This window comes from Aquila chrysaetos, chromosome 20 (assembly GCF_900496995.4).
Source record: "Aquila chrysaetos chrysaetos chromosome 20, bAquChr1.4, whole genome shotgun sequence".
NCBI classification, from domain to species: domain Eukaryota; kingdom Metazoa; phylum Chordata; class Aves; order Accipitriformes; family Accipitridae; genus Aquila; species Aquila chrysaetos.
Genome location: NC_044023.1, coordinates 23,827,825 through 23,850,007, shown reverse-complemented (window position 1 = coordinate 23,850,007; position 22,183 = coordinate 23,827,825). Strand labels below are relative to the sequence as shown.

The window sequence follows — 22,183 nt, the reverse complement described above, 5'->3', positions numbered from 1 at the left end:
CAGCCCTGCTGGTAAAGCTGCTAGAAATGACTCAGAAAACATCTTGTTATTTGTTAGATCTGACTGCCATAATTAACTTTTGATCATTTGTTTGTTCCTTTTTAAATTGTTATCACATATCTACATCTTCAAAGACTTTATTGGGAACCATCTCCACTGGTGGGAAGTAGAAGACCACCAGTCTCTTGTTTCACTGGGCACAGCACAGGGACTAAATCACCCAAGTCCTGGGTCTCCCTTTTTCAAAGCGAGCCCTTCACATGGGAGCTTTTGGTAATGGATGTGTGAACAATTTTTAAGTTACATACTTGTTTTAACATAGCTGCACTAATGCACATTCATCATTTATTTATGTATAGAATAATAATCATAATAATCATTTGAGAATAAAGTAATAAGAAGCTAGATTTTTCCTTACCTTTTTGGAAAGCAGGCAAAAGCTATACAGTAGGTGGAAGAGTGTACCAAGTAACAGATTTTTGAACACTCTTTCTTACTGGTGGTATGCAGTCTACAGGAAAAGTAAATACATTGGTATGTATAATACGTCTGTTCACAATAAACTCTTCAAATTTTGCCCTGTCATGGAGGCCATGACATTAATCCAACCGAAGAGCTCAGATTAGAGCAGCGATAGTGGAAAGCTGAGAGGCGCCACTACATGAAATGAACTCTGGGTTAGAAATAAATGAACCAGTTCACAGAAGTTCAGGTACCTCTGAACATGGGAGCAGCTGCTCAGAAAAGAGCGGGTCTGGTTGATTTTTTTTTTTTTCCCTTCCTCTCCCATGAACAAACTCTGGAACATTTTGGCTTTAGTTTAAGACTCCCCAGTCCTTCCTCACCCGTGCAGTCACTCTCAGGTTCCTCAGCATCATCGACAACCATTTTAGTTTTTTTCCTCAGAAAGATGGAATAGGCACGGTCATGTCAGTGATGTTAAGGATGAACAGGAATGAATACACAAACACACCAGGGCACAGCACGGGAGCATTTGCACGGTGGTGTCTGCATGTCTGTCCGAGACAGGAGATGCTTGTGTTCCCCATACACTATCCCGAGTTTACTGATGGGAACGCACAAAGTCAATGTCTGTTCTCAATGCATGGAGAAAAGCGAGGATGGGCACACACTGCTCTTGCTGCCATTGTGATAGAGAGGACCTGACAGCACACAGGAAAGCACTGTTTTAAAGTGGAAACGTGCAAACGGTGCCCGGTCTGTCCGGGGACAACAGGCAGTGATTGCACTTCACTACTGAAAACTGAATCAACAGCCAAGTAAGTTCTACTTAATGCTAAGTAAAGGAGAAAGAGAAAAAATCTTCTTGAATATGTCTGTACAGGTACTGAGCCCTCAAAGCACCTGCTAACTGAAAAGTCCACAAAATTGTAACACTACTGAAAATTAGACTGAAAATTGTAAGTCTTTAGGCCTTAAAGTTTTCTGGCTAGTCCATGGTGACACCGTTCCTTTGCCACTTCCCAACAAATCTCAACTAAACTCCTCGGGGAAAGCGGTCTCCTCCCGCGAGCTGCTCCATCTTTCCAACAGTTGTTTGTCACTTTGATGCACTCGGTCTTTGCCACAGAGATGCTGCACGCCTCCTGCTCACTACTATCTACTACTGGGCTACTCTGCATCTTGATCTCAGAGCCATTCTCATAGATGGTGAGATTTTTCCCATGAGACTGGAAATGGGGACACTGGAAGACCAACACTCCCTGTGCTGCCAAGTCCCGATAAACCCTATCCCTATCCCTGCAAGAAAGCATCTTCCCAGGAGAGCCGCTCCCAGGAGGCACTGGGCAGATTGGCTTCCTTCTCACTGCTGCTTCAAGAGGGAAATGCATGAAAGCAAATGCCCTTCCAGTAAGGTCTGCTCGTCCAGCCCCTGAGAAGCACAACCTCCTCATTACCAAACAACCAAGACGCTGATTTCCCTGTCGCTCTGTTTGGTAAAGCCGTGAATTAAAACAAATTGCTAGGGAAAAGGAGTAATTACATGTAAATCTCAATATAAGTTAAGTATGGGTTGGGGGTTCAAATGTTTTTCTTATGGTCTGACACTCAGCCCTTGCAGCAGAAACACAAGCAGACAACCAAGCAGAAGCACTCACTGTCTGTTCTACCTCAGACTTGACTAGAAGTGTCTTCTTGAATAGTGTGAAATTCGACCAAAGACACATGAGAGCAGAATGAACTCATTACACGAATGGAAGCTGCTGTGCACCAAATTCTGCTCATCTGACTCTGCTGCAAACAAGTATTAGCAGGAAAAAGCTGTTGAATGAGTAAAAGCATGCACATGCCAGATGGCAAACTGGAATGATTAAGAGAGTTTTCATAAGTAATGCAGTTTTAGATTGAAAAGCTTTGCTTTAATATATCCCATTCAGCATGAAAGCCCTCCCAGGTCATGGCTGGGGAGCTCAGCTTGTGAACCTTCTTGCTTCCCATATATCCTAACAAAAAGCTGCGACACAGTGGGTCCTTATTCCTCCAGATGGGTGGGATATAAGACCACTGCATTTCAAGTGATTTTCCTCCCATGTTACTGTTGTTTCTTCTTTTATACTCACACTAAAACCCCAGTGCTTGAGCCCAGCTCTCCTAAGTGCTCTGCACATTTTTTCCGAGCTCAGGTTCCTGCAGCTCACCCGAGAGCTGTGTGCAGTGTTTCCGTAGGATGCTCAGCACTGCTGCTGAGGACCACCTGCTCTTAGGAAGCCATGAAGGCTCAGGTAATTTATAGGCCTTCCAGTTTTACATGCACACCTTCAGTTCATTAGGCATTCTTTTCAAGTTAATACTAAAACATGGAGGTTTTGTTCAAGGCTATTTTTCTGTAAAACCATCCACATCTTGCTTTTGGTTGTGACTCTGGCATATAAGTAGGACAGGTCATAAATTTGGGCTTAGTCACCGAATTCCCCAATGTTTGGAGGTACGTGAATCCCATGCTGGTGGCTCAGTGCTAATCGGTTCTTAGGAAATATGAAATATGTGTGTCTTTTCAATAGAAATGGCAACTCCAGTCTCCAGTACCTGCGCAAGCCATGAACAGCAGCATCACCAGGAAATATAATAGAAAATCAAACTGGAAAACCCAACTGTACTTTTCCACTTAGGAGAAAACACTTGGTAGCTAAGCCAGATCAGCATCCAAGTTAGCTTTGCACCGTGCTGGTGAGTCTCAGACTCATCCTTTAATCCCTTTCAATTAATTTACTTTCAGCCTGACACAGTGAGCTCCAGAGGAGCCTGCCACAGGACCCACAACCAGAACTTCCCATCCCTGTGGCCCTCAGAGCCGCAGGTCACAGGCAGGAAGGGACGAGCTGCGTTCCGCCAGCTCCCTCCGCATCTGTAGGTAATTGTTCGCCGTCCGTAGTGGATCGAAACCAGTTTTAAAGAGAGAGATACTGAAAATACATTCTTTTTGTTTTCTTTTGAAAGAAGATATTTGAGATTTTTAAAAATGCTCCTAGCATTGATGCAAGCATCTGGGGCAACTTTTTATTCACATTTCCTACTTTCCAAGGGTAAAATTCTGAAAATTTCCCCATCCATCCATTGTATAAAATATTTTTTGAACTTGAATTGCTACGAAAACACCAAAAGCTTACTTATTTGTGGACACCATATTCAAAATTTCACTGAAAATAAAGTTTGGGGAGTTTTGCTTGGATGACATTGGGTTTTTTGAGCTCATTAACATGGTTTTCAATTTTTCCACCTAAAAATGGAACTGTAAACATTTTTTTAAAACAAAATATTCAAATTAAAAAAAAAAAGAAACTCAGTTCAGGTATTCAATGAATTACTTGTATAGACATACATACTGAATATTGCCTAATTATGGGGTTGATTGACAATCTATTGAACGCTATAGGAAAGCTCCCATTAACTGTTGTAGTAGCCTACTCTGGGACTAAATGTACGCAAATACTGTAAGTACAGCAGTAGTTTATTTCATTTGATTTTCTAATAATTTCTATCAACACACATATCCAGGGAATGAAATAGTAGTAGTAGGTGCAGCTGATAATATGAACATATGGTACTATATATATAAATAATTAAAAGATTTAAAAGAAAATTTATTTTCCAAAGCATAAAAAATTTAAAAGCCCAGTACTTGGAGAAAGACATAGAAATTAATACTATTGCACATTTCCTGACTGGCTAGGTTGAACAAACAAATTTATATGCGTTAGAATCCTACATGTAAGCAAATGAGTTCACAGAAAGCATTCTCCCCTCACGCATACTAATTTTGAAGTTGTGAAGGTTTTGCTCCCCGTGGACTTTACCCCAGCTTTAAATCAGTGTTAACAAAACCAGGACTAAAGACTGGATGCTTAAGGCAGAACCTGATGGATCTCAGCACGCATGGGGGATTCTGTCCCTTACTTCTCCTGCCTCTTAAAAACATATTCTAGTATATAGTCCTGGATGAAAAAATGTTGTATTTTATCAGAAATACAGGGGTTTAAGTGAGCAATGTTTCTTTTTTAATAAACATATCTCCTTCCCAGGGAAAAATTTGACTGTTCTTTGGTGGGGGGAAATATTCTCAGAAGTCTGAAAACAGCAATAAGATGCAGCACAGGAGAATGGGACCAGGAGGGGAAACCCGGAGCAGGAGAGCCCCAAGCTGTTGTTCCCACGGGGGGTCTACCTCTGTTTCTACATTGAACATTTAATCATCAGAACTTTCATATTTTTCTCGTTGTTCAAGTCTTTTCAAGTGGAAATTTTTAGATTTTGTTTTTTCTGGAGGAGAAACTAATTCCCACTCCTTTGACCAGAACAGCAATTTGTGAAATGCAGTTCAGCAGCACACACTCACCTGCCCTTTCCCAGCTGCCTTTCAAAATCCCTTCCCCTCCTCCCTCTTTCTCTCCCTCCATCCTCAAAGGGCTTTTCCGACCCAGCCATCCCAGGAAGCAATCCTCCCCGAACACGTGGAGGAGCGGTCGGACTCTGCACACCCGAGGGCTGGACCTCAGCAGCAGCAGCAGCAGCACAGCGAGGGGTAGATGTAGAGAGCAGAGATGATGGAAGGGGTTCCTTCACCGTGGCCTGCATTACCTAACAGAAATTGGACTTGGCAGAGGGCTCTGCAACTCTCACTCTTGCTGGGTAATACCCCAATGTGGGAAATAAATATATTTCCTCTGGCAGTGAGGGCTCTGTTCAATATGACTGGAGGAGGCATAATATGGCCCTTAATTTATGAGGAGCATTTCCTTGCTGTTTTATGTCAGAATCATAGTTCAGATAGTTCAGTTTCCAAAGACAAATTTTGTTTTCCCAGTTAGAATGTGTTTTGTATACCTGCATGATAAGACATCAGAGAAAAATACTCAAGGGGTGAATAAAGGGAGGAAAAGTGCTGTGTCAATAATTTGCTGGCTGTTTCCACTTTGCTTTGACAGCAGAGTTTCTGCTTTGAGGCAGATATTCAGACAGCAGTTAATAGACAAGAAGTGGCAGGGATTTCAGCAGCAAATGGATGAACGGATCATGGGCAAGGAAAGGGCATTTCTCCACATTCAGATCTGTTTTTCATAAAAACTGCAGACATGCCTAAACCTTTCCAATATGCTACAAAGTTGTGCAGCTGTCTCCTTCCTCAACTCCTTCCAGATTCAAATGTAAATCAAATTTGATGGCCTCAGTATGTAATTTTGTGCTACAATATACCATGCTATGCACATTAAGGAAACTGGAAGCATCTTTTCGATCTATTTTCCTTTTAAAGCAGTGGCAAGATTTGCATTAGGACCGGATAAAATCCTTAAATGGGAATTTCAAGGATTGTGAGATTTTTGCAAAGAAACTTTGCAAGAAACAAAATTATAACTCAGGTTAGCAGAGTTATCAATGAGTTTGGTGCTTGTCTCTCCATCCATCCTGGAAACTGTACCTGCCAGGGTTAGGAAGGTTTGAGTTTGACACAGGCTGAAGGGTCCAGTACTCAAGGATGCTGCTGATCTCTCACTCGCAGAGGAGGGAAAGGAGGAGGAGTTACTCACAGCTACCCAACATTTTGCGAGGAGTTGCTGCCAACTGGCACAACTCAAAAAAGTCAGGAGGAAATGGAGAATTTAAAAAAAAAAAAAAAAAAAGTACGCGAGACACCAAAAATCTTTAACTAAGACCAAATAATATGAAGACCCTAAACGTCAGGTATTGGTCAATGCCTCCAAAACCCCCAGCCAGCCAAGGAACAGAAGAGCAGCAGTACTTACTGTTTGGGTCTACGTTCTCACACAGCTCTGTTTTGGCTTCGCCGTTGGGCCTGTCGCTGGGTTTGTGCGAGAGCCGTGACGACATGGTCGCTGCTGTGACCACAGCCTTGAAGCTGCGTTTCCGTTTCTGGACGTTTAGCTCAGGGTGGAAGATGATGATGTACACCTTCGGCATGTAAAGCATCCCCAGGGCCACTGAAGCACTTAAGTTCATGGATATTGTAAGTGTGGTAGTTTGTATGTAGAGCTAGGAGACACAACACATGAGACACTATTACAAATAAGATGACTGGGAAGCAGGCTGTAGTACTTCAAACACTAAGTAACCCTTTAAAAGCCTTTTTTAAGGAGTTTGCAACCAAAGGTACGTGAGCTGAGATCTTTGCACTGCAAACCCCCGTGAGGTACACCACACATCTGCTACCTGTGGTATCGACAGCCTCTTCGGAGACTCAATGCTGGAAACTTTCAGTGTCCTTAACAATTACAATTTCTGCTGTACGCTTATGGTATAGCTTCCATTTGTTTACTTAAAGAGTGATGATCAGATTTGGATTTCAATAATGCTGGTATAAATTTAAATTTCTGTCTACTGTAAGTTATAGAAGAGGAACTGTAATAATACAGGTTAGTAAAAAAATCTTACTTTTTTTTTAAATTTGAGGAAGGTGGGATTTTTTTGTTTTTACTATTATTCTCTACAATTCATTGAAATAACTTTGCAGAGAATACACAATGATTCATGTGCTCGTGACACTCAGTTATGCTTATTACGAAAAAATAGTATATATGCAAGTCAGAGAACAGGTACTGCCATGAGATGGGTATTCAAAGAAACCACAAGGATTTAAAAATGTACTCTGCAAATATACAGTGGTGGAAAAGCCTTTTTTTTCCTTTTTAAAAAATTTATTATCTTTTCGGAGGACACACTTAATAGATAAACAATTCTCGCAACTTAAGAGGATCAGGTTAAACAGTTAAAAGTTAAAAAGCGCAGAGACAGCACAATACAGGTGTGAGGGAGCTGAAGAGGGAGCAAAGTCTCTGCGGATCCTCTTCAAAAATTAAATATACAGTAAATCCATATAGATGGGAAAATCATTACACATTGAGGGTGATTTCTTCAGAACACTATTTCCTGTTCTCCTCCTGTTCAGTGCTAATCATTCTGAATTTCTGATGGAAAAACTCCATGAATAAATATAATGGCAGAGTAAAATGCTGACTCTGCCCAGGTATTTCCAAATTCCCATCTTTAGAAAAATATGAATGTCTCCAGACTTGCTAGTTCTATCTACATAACAGTTGCTATCATAGTGATTAAGACCACCACTGGAAGCAATAAAATGCCTTACAGAAAACACAAAAACATGCTGTGCATGGATGTGTCACCATCCAGATGCACACATACAAAAACTAAAGTGCTTTCTCAGTTTCTCTTTACTCATTACCAGAAGGAAATGACACTGCTGTTGTCAGAAATTTTGCCAAAGTCAGGACATTGGGACATAACCCATCTCATCTTGTGAAAGGGTACCGTGGGCCAAGCTACACGACTTGAGGTTGGGAGGGAGCCCAAGGGGTCACCTTGTCTAAACCCCTGCCCAAGAAGAAGCCATTCACACCAGAACGACTTCTGACCGGTCACCCTGTCTACCCACGTCCTAAACCCACCCTCTGACGGAGGTTTCACAGCCTCCTGAGCAAACTCTTGCAAAGGTCTCCGAAACATTCAGTCTGGACCTGAATGGAGCTGCTAATTGTCCTCTGCTGGTGGCACGGGGAGCAAGTGGCCACGACACCCTTCTCTTACCTTCTTCTACATATTTAAATCGTTACTGTCTTTTGGAGAACTTTTAAAGAGCAGTATGGTACCATGTTGCCCCTTGGTCTTTGACAAATAATGGGGTAATTTCTCCTAACGTCAGCCACTGGGAAGAGCTCGGGTCCTTCCGTCTCTCCCTAACCTGGACACTGCTGTCAATCCACTGCTTCACCAAGATGCGATGCTCCAAACCAAGTGTGGAGCTGGAGGATTATTTTCAGAATTTATCTTACAGCACTGCTGTGAAACATGATGTTTATTTTTTGCAGTCAGGTAGTGTAGTTGCCTGCTGCTCTTCACTGCGGGGTTACTACCTGGCTGGTTGCTCCTCACCTTATACCTTGCAGCTTAATGTTGTTACACTACAAATATATATATTCTATACCTTTATTTCTATATACATAGACACTATGTCTATTTATCTTATAAGAACATTTAAAAGAGAAGACAGTTTGCAAGGCATTGGCTTCCTTGGAGCTGATCCTCCTCTCAGTTATGTTCACATAAATCAGCTGTAACTCAATCGGGGTCAAGTGCCTTGCATTGATATAAATAACACAGACTTAAATATTTATTAAATAAATTGAATAGCTCTTTGAAAATTGGAAATTACATATACAAAATATAACATTTAAGGGCCGCAGGATAAACAGGAAGATACCCTTCAAAGTGTTTGTAACTTACTACCAGCTTTTATCCTTGCTAAGTAAGATAATTATTATCTCTATTTTATAAAGAGCTCTTGCAATTGCTATAGGAGCTGCAGATACCAACACCTCGAAAGGCTGGGAAGATGCTGTGGACTGCATACTTGACAAATTACATTACATCTAGGGACTGTCTGGTTCCCAGCTCTGTATTCAGACCACACATCTCTCTGCTGAGACTTGGGAAGAAACCTTCCTTAAATGAAGTCTGCAGTCCTTCTGGTTTAGCCTGAAAAGGATGCAGCTCTGTAACACGTGTTTAATAAGAATTACCTCTGTTTCTATATACAAGATATGTAACTAAACCTGACAGGCACTGAATACCTACTAAGCAGAATTACTGAATGAGATCTACATTGCTACAAGGTTAGAAAAGATCCATGTCAGGGAAGAGCTCTGTCAGAACTACAGAAGATGTATTGGTACTTCAAAGTAGTGTTTTGATCAGCAGTTATCTCAAACGACTTGAACTCTCAGAAAGTCTGTTCAAGTAGCCATATGGTGAAAAAGGCACAGTAATATTTTGAAACCAACTCTTGATTCACTTTCTTAGAGAACATAAAAACCTTTATACAGAAAGCAGGAATTTGGACCACAAGGGGGAAAAGTGAAAAAAAAGCTAATGGCATAACATTGCCAGCATGACACGCATCATTATTTGTTTATGTTCCACAGACAGAAATAGCATATTTATGTTTGATTACAGATTTTGTCCACCCAAATCCCACTTCTTCTTCGGCATGGAAAACAACAGCTCCCCCCCATAGGAATTTTGATGAACTTGTCAGTTAAACAAAATAACTTTGTATCACCACACTCATAGACATATGTCATAGACACACTGTGTGTGACAGCAACTAAAAATCCTAGAAAAGCAGAAGGAAAGATGCATTTTGAGTAAGAGCTACTTTTAAAAGTGCGATGTAGCAAGATGTTTTCAAATGGGTCCTCATCAGAAGTATTTGTTACCTACGCGTGGCATTTTCTGAATTTTGGAACAGCTCATGAGTGGGATATGTGATACTAACATTTCTTATCAGAAAGAGAAGCTAAGAACAAGTGAAGATGGTACACACCAAGAGAAGAGGATCCTGTTTGCACAGCTCCTTTGGGACAGGACACTCAACCCGCACTGAGGCCACCTCCTCTTGCGTGGGAGCTGGGTACCTACGTTTGATGAGCTTGTGGTTTTGCAGGTACGATCAGCCACTGGCAAAACCCTACCACCGGAGTCATTCGCTGTCCTCTGAGCCATCGCTCTCGACACGGGTGTTTCGGGCGGGTTGGCACAGGTTTCCTGAGACATCGCGGGAGATTGCTCCCGAGTGCTCGAGCACCTCCACAGCCACGCGCTACGGCCAGCGGCTTCCCTACGTGGTTTTCCATGGGCTACACCGGTGAGGATCTGGTCTTACTTGGAGGTGACTTACCCTGGGGATGGTTTGACCCAACATTTTCCCCTTAATCCTGGACTGCTGTGATTGCAAAATGGCAGAGTGCCATTAACATTTTCATCTATGTGCACACAGGTATTAATTTTTACTTCCTTCTGCTATTAAGGGGTGGAAGGTTAAACAATTATTTAGTCAACGGGGTCTTTTGCAGCACCACACCAGCAAAGTTTCCTACCTTGCAAATGCCGATGGGAGATAAAAGGAAAGGGAGAAAAGAACTTTTGTAGAACAAGGCAAGATGAGTGACACACAATGCTTCTCATGACAAATGGGAGCTTTATAAAGATAAGGGAAACTAATAGATATGCTTATTATGCAGAGCCTTAGTTTTATGTATTTTATCTCTGCTTTGTAGCTTTACCAGTCAAACATAAAAATGCAGTTTACGTGAAACTATTTCATTTCTTATTTCACTTCTGATAAACTCTCTGAAAGCATTTTAGATGAATGCAGGTGGGTGACTTAAAATACAAAGGATAAGATTTAACCGACAATGGGAGTCATGCATGCCTTTTATTGCTGGCTGGTGAACCTGGTAGTTTCCAAACCTGATATCAAATTAAGAAATTAAGATGCAGATTTAGTGAGAGATGCTCAAACTTGACATGAATGAGAACTGGGATTGAGCAAAGTATTGCCAGTGGAAATCAAAGCTTTCTAAAACGAATGATGTGTTGGTCTCTGCAAGCCCACTCCCATGGAGGGTTTGAAGCCACGCTTGCTACAACATAAGGACAAAGTCATTCTGGAGGGTCATCCTCAGTCACATCTCTCTCCTCTCTCTCAAGCATACTCTGAATTTTGACAATTTTTAACTCAAACTTAACACACTGCAGTTACAAAGGCATCAGACTTTGAAGCAGTGCATTGGAGAAAACTCAATCCTGAAGATATCATTCACATGCAAAGGCACCTAGATTTTATCATTTATTTTACATAAATGATTTCCATTTGAATTTTAGATTTCTATGTTTTCCAGATTCTTGCTTTATTCATGCAAATGACAAAAATTACCTTCAAAACCTTGAGAGAAAATTAGACTGGTCTTGAATACACACATCTAATAACCAGCAATTTTTATAGAACAAATTATATCAATGGACGATTTTGCATGAGCTAGGATTACTCTCAGAAGTAAAGAACTGCAGGATCAGACCTTTTGTTCTTTGCTAACCCAGGGGACTGATTTCCAACTGCTGGGCCATAATAACTGAACGTATAGCTGCAGATCTTAGCAAAGTCTCTTTAGGAGTCAGAAATAATTTTTGTAGGCTAATGCTTTGCATTTGCAGACTAATCAGGAGCAACTCTCCTTTTATCTAATTCAGCTTTCTAATTATGCAGTGAATTGTGTTATTTTGTAATATGGAAACAAAGTGGTAACTTGAGATATTTTTGGACTTGTGTTATCACAAACCAATTTGTCTCACTTTTATATGGGAATTAAAACAAGTGTTCTTACATATGAAGTAGACAGTTAATAAATCTCCCAGAATACTCTTCCAGGTCATCTGAAGATTTAATCTCATTCTCTACATTATGTTGTGCAAATATAAGAATGAGAAACATTTTTTAATAAAAATTAAAATTTGCTTCCACTGCATTATGTTTGCAAAGATATGGGAAGTAAAAAGACTTGAATATAAATGTGTTCTCAGACATTTTAGTGTCTAACACCCCTACCCTCCAAAGTTACCACATCATTTTAAAGGCAATGAAAAAAAGGAAAATACCTGTTTTCCACTGAAACCTGTGCTTCTTGTACTTTGACTTTAAATCGGCTTTGCTTAGGAAGGACCACTGCCCGTCTACCTCCAACAAAGGTGTTGGCCTTTTGTTACCCAAACCGCTGCAAGGGGCTACATCGCATTTCTCATAGAGCAACACCAGCTGTTATTACGGTGGCCTACAGCCAGGACCCAGGGCAGATGTCACCATACAAAAATCTCCAGTCGCAAAGCACCCCTAAAACTACGCTAATTCAAGAGAGACTGAAGAATCAGCAGCTGCTTGCATCCTTTTGGGGACCCTTTCTGCCCCTCCCACCACAGCTCTGCGTGGCAGGGCGGACAGGCTGCGGCCACAGCCCTGCATGGGCTACGTGGGGGGTGAAGGCCCTCCAGTGCGACCCCCTCCTTTTGGCAGCACCATACCCTCAACTGAAAAACAAAAACCAGCTGTAAAAGCAAACGCAGTTCTCATTTCCTTAGACAGCTTGATTTATGGAAGTTTCAGGCAACAGCGACTTTACCCAGGCAACCATGTCTTTCCACAAGGATTGTACACTTCTGTTGTCCGAGAAATATAAAATATTATGTGTGAAGCAGTCCTGTCAGCTCTCTTTACTGACCTGGCTCAGTAATCCTCTTTTCATGCCCCACTGAGGCTTTCCAGCAGCCCATGCACATCCCAGGTTCCCGCCACCGGCTCCCGCAGATACAGACATACACTTGCTTTCTTCACTTGGATGGTACCAGTTCAACTGCAGATAATACCACACCGCCCTGAAGCTTATCTCCTGACGACTTCCAGGACCCCTGCCTCCATCCCCATCCTTTTAAGCATCATAATCTGCTCAAGCTGTCATTTAGCAGTGACCTTTGGAGAATAGAACAGTTTGAGAAAACCCAAAACTCTTTTCCTAGATTAGAAGGTTTTAGGGTTTTAGTAGCACTTAGAGAAAGCGGTTTCCCTTTCTTTTAAGCTAACATTATTTTGGAAAAAAACCCCAAACACCAGAACCACCCCCCTCCCCCCCCTGTGGACATGAGGCTCCAGCATTCTGCACATAAGGGGCAAACATCTGGCAAACAATCCAAAAGACAGAGATTTCCAGTGGCAGGAGGTCACTTAATAGATGAGAGACAGTGACTATAGCACTCATCCGCTGTTCTAACCTACTGCTCCTAATGGTATTAATATAATCCACACTGTATCAGTAGTTCATCATACTTTTATAGCATTTGAATATTTTATAGGCAAAAAATACGTGCGCATGCCAACACACCCACTCTATGCTTATGACAAACTCTAAAGGTTGCAATGTCAAGCAGTCAGGTGCCGTGATGTTAAACCAGGGTTCCCTGTGCTGCTTTAATTTGGTCTCCTGGTACACAGGTGCTACGATACAGCCATCAACTAGATGATCACATGTGCTTTTTCCTCAGGACTCTCTTCATTCATGGATGATTATTTAATACACTCTTTTCTCCTCACTTTTCAACCTGTTAATTCCATTGCCAATAAGTATGCCCTTTGATCTTTGTTGTGAAGATACAATGCCTACTTTCTTTGTAAGATTTTTACAGATTTTTGCCTATCATCTGTGCTGTTGTACTGTTCGGTGTGTACTTTTCACAGCGTGTGGAAAACAACCATGCTCCTCTGCAGAGGTGAGCATCAGTGGTGCTTCAGAAACACAACTCAACAGCAACGTGAGACAGGCAACGGCACATAAATTGTGATGCTCACCAAGTTTTACAGATGACAACGGATGCTACCCAAGGGACGTTTGATAAACAAATCATAGTAGTTATGCTGATTGCAGTTATTACTGTACAAAATAGCAAGGCACGCAAATAGCCTTTGTGAGAAGTCTATGGGAATGTCACAGAATCAGTCATACCATTTAATTATAAATTCTATGCTTAGTAATTATACGAAAGGTGACACTGAAGGAAATGATGGGATTTTAGTTTCAGAAAATTTCCCTTTAACGGTTGGTTGTTTTGCAGGCTGACAGCCCCAGGGCGGCTTATCAAACACACAATGCTCACGAACATCCCTACCAGAGCTGCTCCTGGTGCAGAGGCCAGGCTCAGCGGACGGGCTGCGCGTCCCCGGCACACAGGGCTACGCACGGCATGTGGGACACGTGGGCTTTGGGGCACGCGTGCAGGCCCATGACATTTTCTTTTTTCTTTTTCCCAAGCTGATTTTCAAGCTAAACCCCATGTTTGTTCTACAGCTCAACATGGAGCTTTGTGTGCCTGACAGGAATCATTTTACCAGCTGGCTGTGGCTAGACCTGAGGTTGGATGGCTTTCATCAGTGAAAATAATTGGTCTATTAAGTTAGCGTCCTTTGGAAATTCTCACAATATTACATCTGGTAGATCAGAAAAAAATGCAGGTTAACTTTGTGGGTATATTTCAGCATAATGGAAAAACAAGAATAGTTCCACAGGAACAGCAAGCACCCACAGAGTAACATCACAGTTCCCTCTGAGATGTGAAAGTAAAGAAGATTAAAGTTTGGAAAGTAGCTCCCCAAATTACTTTTCTTTTATACCCAGTAATAACAACCACATCTCACTCTTTCGAGAGGTCATCAGCTATCTGCTGGCCCTCACTAAGCAAGAGCTCATATCAGCACAGTGCTGAAATCCAGTCACGGGAGCAAAAATATTTATCTTGTGGTGGCAGCTCTGCAGTAATGAGAGGGGCCGCAGAACCCGAGCCCCTGTCCGGGCACCCTACCACCGGCACAGCACACCAGAAGCAGAACAGTGGGGAATTCAGTAAGCCCAGAAGAAAACCTTCTCACGCAGGTGGGGAGAAACATTTTGCCTTTTAAATTAGTTTTTTTGTCAGGGCAGTTTAAGACAACTCTTTCTTCCAACAGGTTCATATGCCTTTGAAGGCTTTTTTTCTTTGCTAACAATAAAATGACTAAATATCACAGACTGTTCCGTGCTTTTTTTTAGATGCGATCTCTGCGTTTATCCTTACAAACCAGAAATTTAGAGTTCCAAATAAACTACAGAAGTAACAACTAATAGACCATCGCAAAACCATTGTGTGCCTGGATGAGTTTCTTAACCAGAAACAATTATTATTCCTACTAAGAGAACAAGGCGGGAGCTGAGAAAAGATTCCGATCTGAAGAATCGCCACCATTGAAGCAGAAAACAAAACGGTACTAATCTCTTCAGGAAACTAGCCAAGCCTCGCATGTTATATACACTGCAACATGGACTCATCAGCTAAGTTTCCACAATTTCATCTCCAAAGGTGACCAAAAGCCAAGCAGCCGTTAGTAGGAAGTATTGCATTTAATGACAATATTCAGTTGTCCCGTACAAGGGGGACTCAGTCGAAGAATTACTTCTGTAAACTTTGGCTTCGAGGACTATAACCATTCACTATTGCCCAGTTCTGCTCTAGTTCTGGGAGGGATTAAAATTCAGTGTCTGTCTGCTGCCATGGGAGCAGTAAATGCAACACCTGGCGTGGAGTTTGGGCTGGGCAATGGTAGCCCATTGAAGGCATCACTGGCCAGCTCTCCCTGGGGGTACAAGGGCCGACAGGAACGTGAGCGTGCACACACCCTCGCTGCTGGGAGCTTCACACTGAGACGGCCCCAGACACCCTTTCAACCTGTGGCAAACGTGCACCTCCATTGACTGCAATGATGCAGTGCAACCTGCTTTACCGATACGGTCTTCTCTCTGACATGCACTGGCCTCAAAAAATACCTGCAGAGAGGCAAAGAAGATCTTTCTACTTCACCCAGAGAGCCCTTAGAAACTACCTCAATGGAGCAGGACCCCCTGAAAGGCAGCAGTCCCTGCATGGCATGTGGCTTCAACAGCTCACATGGGGACTTTCACAGGCACTTTCCTGAAGCATCCACGTAGCCATGGTGCCCATGACAGCAATTGGTTGAAGTTGCAATGTCAGTATTTATAACAATAAAATAAGAATGCCTCACATAGACGCATCTAAAAGACTGACTTGCTGAGGGCAAAATCAAAGTCAAATCAAGGAGCTGGATGCTCCCGGAGACGTCACCATCATCGATCCAAGCCCACCTCACCTCAGGACCCATACCAAGTTCCCACAAACAGCATTTCTAAACAGAAGTGCAAACCCCTCATGGTTACCTTAATTATTCAGCTGTGAAAGGTCTGTGTTCGCGTCCAGCACTCTGCAAGCCTGTGCCCCCCCAGGGCCCTCGGCCCCGCGCCCCCCACCACCTCCCCTCAGCCCACCTCCACCTCCGTCCCCTCTCCAGCACGTGTCGTTGCGGGCGAGGGATGACTCTCGCCCCAGCTCACAGCGACGAGGACGGCCACGTCTCGTGTGCGCACAAGAAGCATCACCATCGCTCGCAGGACGGCACACGCGCTGCGAACAGCAAAGGCGACCTGCAGAGCAACCACGGCTGCTTCAGACACAGGGCTTCTCCCCTGCCCTAAGAAACCGCTGATGCTAAAGCAAGCTTTGATGTCGGATCTGATATTTCTGGCCACCTGACGACAGCTTGTGATGTTCCGAAAAGTTGCTCTAAGTCACATCATGAAGTACAGAAGTCTGGGAGAAGAACGTGCCCAGAGCCGTGAAATTCGCCTTGGCGCAAACATGCCAGATGGGATCTCGTTCCCTCCTTACGATACGGTAAAACATGACAGACACCAATGCACAGGTATCATGCTGGGAGAAAGAGCGAGAGTGTGATAATGTTGATAAACCCTTAGACGTGCTTACGAACGCCATCACGTTCACTGCTCCTGGTGGTTACTAGCTTGGCAATGACCACATTATACACCAGAGTTATGCAGGTAATGGGTGTGATGAATTATGTTTCAATATGTTTCTAGCAGCAGGAGGCTTAGCATACCAAAGGGAAAATTGGGGTCATATTCTGAAAGATTACCACCTGCAGAGGCCAAATGCAAAGGCAGACAGTACAGCAGTAAACAGGTCTACAAGGACTAATTTCCAATTCCCTCTGCCTGCACTATAAAACTGTTCCTTCTAGTGTCACACTGCCAAAGCCAACTTAAATTTTCATGTCCTAAAAGCATCCGACACATCTAGTTTTTCATCTTGCATTTCACTGGCAAACATGCAGAGTAAAGATGAAGTAAATGTACATATTTTAAACATATTTTCGCTATTCGAGCTCAATATTTTATACAGCTTGTTCCCTTATAATAAGAACTTCCTTATGCAAGAAATTTGCATACATCAGAAAAAATAAATATTTATGGACTATATCCTTAACTTGTATGATAATTCAAAATACCAAATGTTAAAGCACTTGCTCTGAGGGTTATGATGCAGATACAGAAGGAGGAGGAATTTTGTCTCTCCAGCCTGAGAGAAACTCTAGCAGCTTATCTAGAAGGAAATTAAATTATTCAGATAATTGGACAGAGCAGCAATGGAAAAGCATGTTGCTGCTTTCAAAGGGCATCAAATGGCTAAAAGAGAAATTGAAGCAGTATCAAAGACAATCCCACAAGTCAAATGGTTTATACAGACTATATTCGGCAGAGATTCCACATCCCCTGGAAAAAAGAGCTGTCTTTTCTTTCTGTATCAGTTACAGAGACAATAAAGATGCCCATGAACTACTTAGAATCATTTGGGATTTGCTCAGCGAAGAAATGAACAGTGATGGTCCTGGCTTAAGTCAACAAAGGATTAAAGTTGTTTCGAACTGGTGACTCCCCGGAACTGACTTTACAAGGATTTCTGAATTTTGTTGTCTCTTTGAAGTAGAAATTTGGCACAGAAGGATGTGCCAGCAAAACAATTTTCTTGCAAGGACAGTAGTGTTTGAAGCGAGGTCCATGCCTCTCCACCACTGAAATAAGATGAAGTTCTGTCTCCTTTTGGGTTCATCTGCTCTGTTTTTTTGCTTCTGAACATGCAGCACTGCTCTGCAATGCTGCTGTCCCTGGCATGGCGATGAGAAACGTGTGTCCTACTGCAGATCCGGGGGTGGTGGGTGGGCAGCCAGGGATGGTGGCAAGGCTGCAAACCACGTCCAGGTTACAGCGAGGATGAGCCCTCCCGGTCCTGTACTTGTTAACGCAGGTAATGGCGATGGAGAGCCGGGAAACAGCTGCACGTACCTCTCCTTACAGTTTTCTTCTATGCTAATTCCATGTCCGTGAGCTGATGGACATAAGAATTTGAAAGGGAAGAAGTTTTCCCACAGGGATCTCAGCTGTGTGCTGTTAACCAGCGCAGAGGTCTGTCCACAATAGGAGTGTCCTGAGACCCAGCAAATCATTTCGCTTGGGTCACTAAGGGGTCTTCAGGTGCTAAGAAATTTCAGTCACAGCTGAGTTTGGCTGTATTTCAAGCACAGACAGAAGTGAATAGCTCAAGAAATCCCATTATCAATCCTCAGAACTGTCTAATATCTCTTGCTTGACATTCGTGTTTGTTATAATAGCTATAAAATAAGTTACACATCACTAAAAGAGACAAACACAAAGTGCAACAGAAGTAATGTACATCCCCAACTTCTATTATTAAAATAATGGCTTTTCCCTCTCTCACTGGCTGAGCACTTAGCTTTTTTGAGCTAGAAATAATTCTTCATCTGTCACTTTTTCCAAAAAAAAAAAAAAAAAAAAAGAGAAAGCCTTCATTTCATTCTTCACCTTCACCGCTGCACTGCTAAATTGACTGACATACAATCTTGGCATTTTAGGGTATTCAGTGCCAGACTTCAGCTGCTGTTATAAATCATATTTCTCCACACTTATTGCATTTTATTCATTTTATACATGACCAGAGATTAGAGTTCAAATGAAATAGATTTTGCTATCCTTCTTATACTCCAAACATCACTAGTCTAGAAATCTTTAATTTTACTCACTTCAACTACTGAATAATTCAATGTAAAAGGAGAAGAAAAAACCCTGCAATGCTCGGTTTGAGATTCTGAGCAAATAAAGTGGGGATCGTCTGACTGCCACGGCTGTGTCTCTGTAGCCTGGTGTGCACGCACGCACTGCCCAGTGCTGGGTACCACCTCGGCAGCAGGGATCTCTCCGGCCGGGTATGGCACCGGAGCCGCGGGACGAGCAGCCACCTCGGGAGGGCTCCCGGGAAGGGGATGCCAACAGCCGGGCACACTCAAACCCTCACCCTGAATTTCGGGATTTGAGAAGGTCTGATCATGAACCAACTCTGTTTGGGCAATACAGTATCTGCAATTACCAAAATCCCTATCTTCTAGCCTCAGTTTTCAAGAGAAAATTTATGGAAGTGTTAAAATGCACTCCATTGGGGAAATGCTGGCCATCCAGTGGGACGCCAGCACAGCAGAAATGGCCATTGCGAGGCCCTGAACTTCCTAGAAGTATCTTGGGGATCAAATATTGCTCGTAACGGTAGAGACCAGACAGCCTTACCACACTTACAGTTTTTCCTTACCAAATAGCTGCTGAGTGAACATGAGGCAAAGCTATTGCGCAATTAATGTATTCTTGAATAGAAAATAAACTCAGGCCAAACGATTTCAAGACCATTCCATTTACGTTAGATGGATGAATAAGCAAGAGTGAATATTCAGTGAAAGGTATTGATTATAAAAAGATTAAAAAACTGCAAGCTAATGTGCGTATAAGTAAACATATAGACGGGCAAGTAGATGGGGAACTGAAAATATTATGGCCCTCATAAATAGTTATGCATAATAAAACAATTTTAAAGAAAATTTCACACAGAGAAGCTGCCTAGCTTTCTAGAATTTTACTTTGCAGTCATTCAGGATAGATGGTGTTAATAAATAGTTCAAGAAAAAGAAAAAATTTCTTTAAAAAAAAAAAAAACTTTAGATGCTTAATCTCACACCAATAGCATGTTAAGGTAAAGCTCTCTGATCACCAGTCTAAGACATTAAATGTTCTTAGAAGAGGTCTCTGTCAGACTGAAAGAGGTGCTGGCATTTATTACTCACAACAGGAAAACCTGAAGTGATATTTAGGTTTATCTGTCTTCCCACACTGGAGATGCCTTTCCCTGGAGTAAAACACCCAAAGTTTGGAGAAAATGAAGAGAAAGCATCTAAGCACTGCCGCAGTGGAGACCATCCTACACTGCCAGTGAAGATGTGTCCAATGCTCATCACTGCAGCTCAAACACTGACGCATGCAGAGAAAACCTCTTCAGAAAACTGTACCACAAACTGGTGCTTGCATATCACATGACGTACTAAGTGCAGAGACTTTCGACAGACAGAAATACAGATGTACAAAGCATCAGTTGTCTGAGGCTACGTGACGTCCTGCTGAAAGAGTGCACCAGACTGAGATCTGAAGCCCAGAGCATCATTTTGTAATAATGACATGGCCCACGAGCTACAGCTTTCATGTATGGCTGGATTCACAGGGGAACACAAAATGACTGAAATGAGAAATTACCTGAAATAACCACTGAAGCATGCTAATAACACATGCTAATTTCTCAAATTCTAAAAATTTAAGCTGCAGAATAATAATTACAAGTAAGTCTCATTTTCACTTCTTGTTAAATGTTACTCTTCTCTGGTGAAGCAAAAATGTTTATGTCCTTACAACACTGGCTTGGGCTAAGGTTACATAGATGTCATACTAATACAGCAATGCTAAAATAGGCATATATAAATAAAATATGCCTATTTTAGTGTTGCTGTAATAGTGTGGCCCTTAGGAGCAACACAGAAACTGTTGGTTATGTGTGATCAGAATAGAGATGCAAGGTGCTGCAGGTCTCTCCTACCTGCAGTCAGAGAAGACAGCAATCAGAGCATCAACATGCCTGATTTCTCCCCTACAGTGAACAAGCTAGCTAACTTGATTTGCCTTCATAGAAGATCTTCTTGCACCATTTCTTCCTCTATGCGGAAAGTACAAATAAATGTGGAAAAGTAACTGAATGACCTTTCTATTTATCTAGAAGCAGATCTTCTTGGTTGGGAGTAAACTTTCTGTCAGCACTGAAGTAAAACTTCTACTGACCTTCTCTTCAGCCAATTTAAATACACAACTTAGAGCATCCAAAAAGTGATTAGTGGTCTTGTATTTTGGGGCCTACAGCTTAACCTCCCCTCCGCACAGGCCATCTGACTCCCAGACACATCCTTTGGGCTTTCAGAACGTCACAGCCCTTCAGAGGTGCTGCACGTTGGGCACTCAGAAGGACTAAAAAGCTCCAGGCACACCACAGTGTGCACCTTCCCACGGACCTTGTGTGCTTAGGACGAAAACAGACCTGCCAAGGTAAACATATTCTGACCTCATTGCGATAACTTATCGGGCTACACACACCAGAAGGATCAAACAGTTCTCTTCCATCCTTTGCATAGAGCTACATGGAGCCTTTTGGAAGCTGCATGAGAAAGACAAGGTACGAAGCATCTCAAAACATGAAGAATCATCCTCTAAGGAAAAGCAAGATGGAAACCCAGAGACAGCAGGAGCTTCTAAAACTCCCTTTAGTTCACAGGTTGGCTCTTTACACTTCGTATACTTTTATCAGTGTGGGCAAATGAGATAACATGGTATGTATTAATGCAGGTAGGCTCCTTTGTCAAGCTGCAGGTCACAACTGACGACGGGCTTGACAGTCAACAGCAGCTCATGTATCTGCACAAGGTTGTCATGGCAATGAAACATCTGCGAATGCAGCTGATATGAACTGCTGCTTTGCCTTGACAGCACTGAAAAATATTGCCAAAATTATTCATAGCCTGGAAATAAGAGAGGCGCAAATGCCCTAATGGTTTTCTCCCCACTATATGCTGTTAACCATTTTGGGTTTTGCAATTTTCTTTATTTTTATTGCACAGTAAATCAGTCAGCCTTACATTATGACAGCAAGCAGCCCTTTCACGTAACGTATTCGGGTCTTGCAAAATTAAATTTATAATCCAAAATAAATATAAGCATTTTTATAGTTTTATAATCACACACAGTAGCCTAGTAAGTTAATACTGTGGGGAAAAAAAAGCAAAAGAAAAAAGTCAAGCCCCAAACCACCCTTACAAAAGGGGCCAATCTCTGGCCGCACTCCATGAGGGTGTTTCTCCAGGTTTGACTGGGGGTTTGGATGGGGCTGGCAAGGACAAAGTGCATGCACGGTGCCCGTGCTGATCCTACTCTGTGGAGGCTAGGTTTTCCTGAGCTGTCAATTCAGAGTCTTAAGAAGG

The 22,183-nt window shown here is 42.4% G+C and overlaps 1 protein-coding gene across 5 annotated transcripts in view; it reads right to left on the bottom strand.

Annotated features, from left to right (window-relative positions):
- The window catches only part of GRM7 (glutamate metabotropic receptor 7), a 309,745-nt gene that overhangs the window by 27,622 nt on the left and 259,940 nt on the right, over nucleotides 1-22,183 (bottom strand). For 2 of the 5 annotated variants that reach the window (XM_029996036.1, XM_029996037.1), the window contains exons 9-10: nucleotides 6,261-6,507; nucleotides 419-511 (exon numbers count right to left, since the gene is read on the bottom strand). The exons of 1 other annotated variant lie outside the window; for it this stretch is intronic. In XM_029996036.1, coding sequence (XP_029851896.1) covers nucleotides 441-511; nucleotides 6,261-6,507 — 318 coding nt within the window. In that variant the 3' untranslated portion in view covers nucleotides 419-440. Of the gene's footprint in view, nucleotides 1-418; nucleotides 512-5,232; nucleotides 5,344-6,260; nucleotides 6,508-22,183 lie in introns of those variants that run through there. 2 more of the 5 variants (XM_029996039.1, XM_029996038.1) reach the window with 2 other exon arrangements.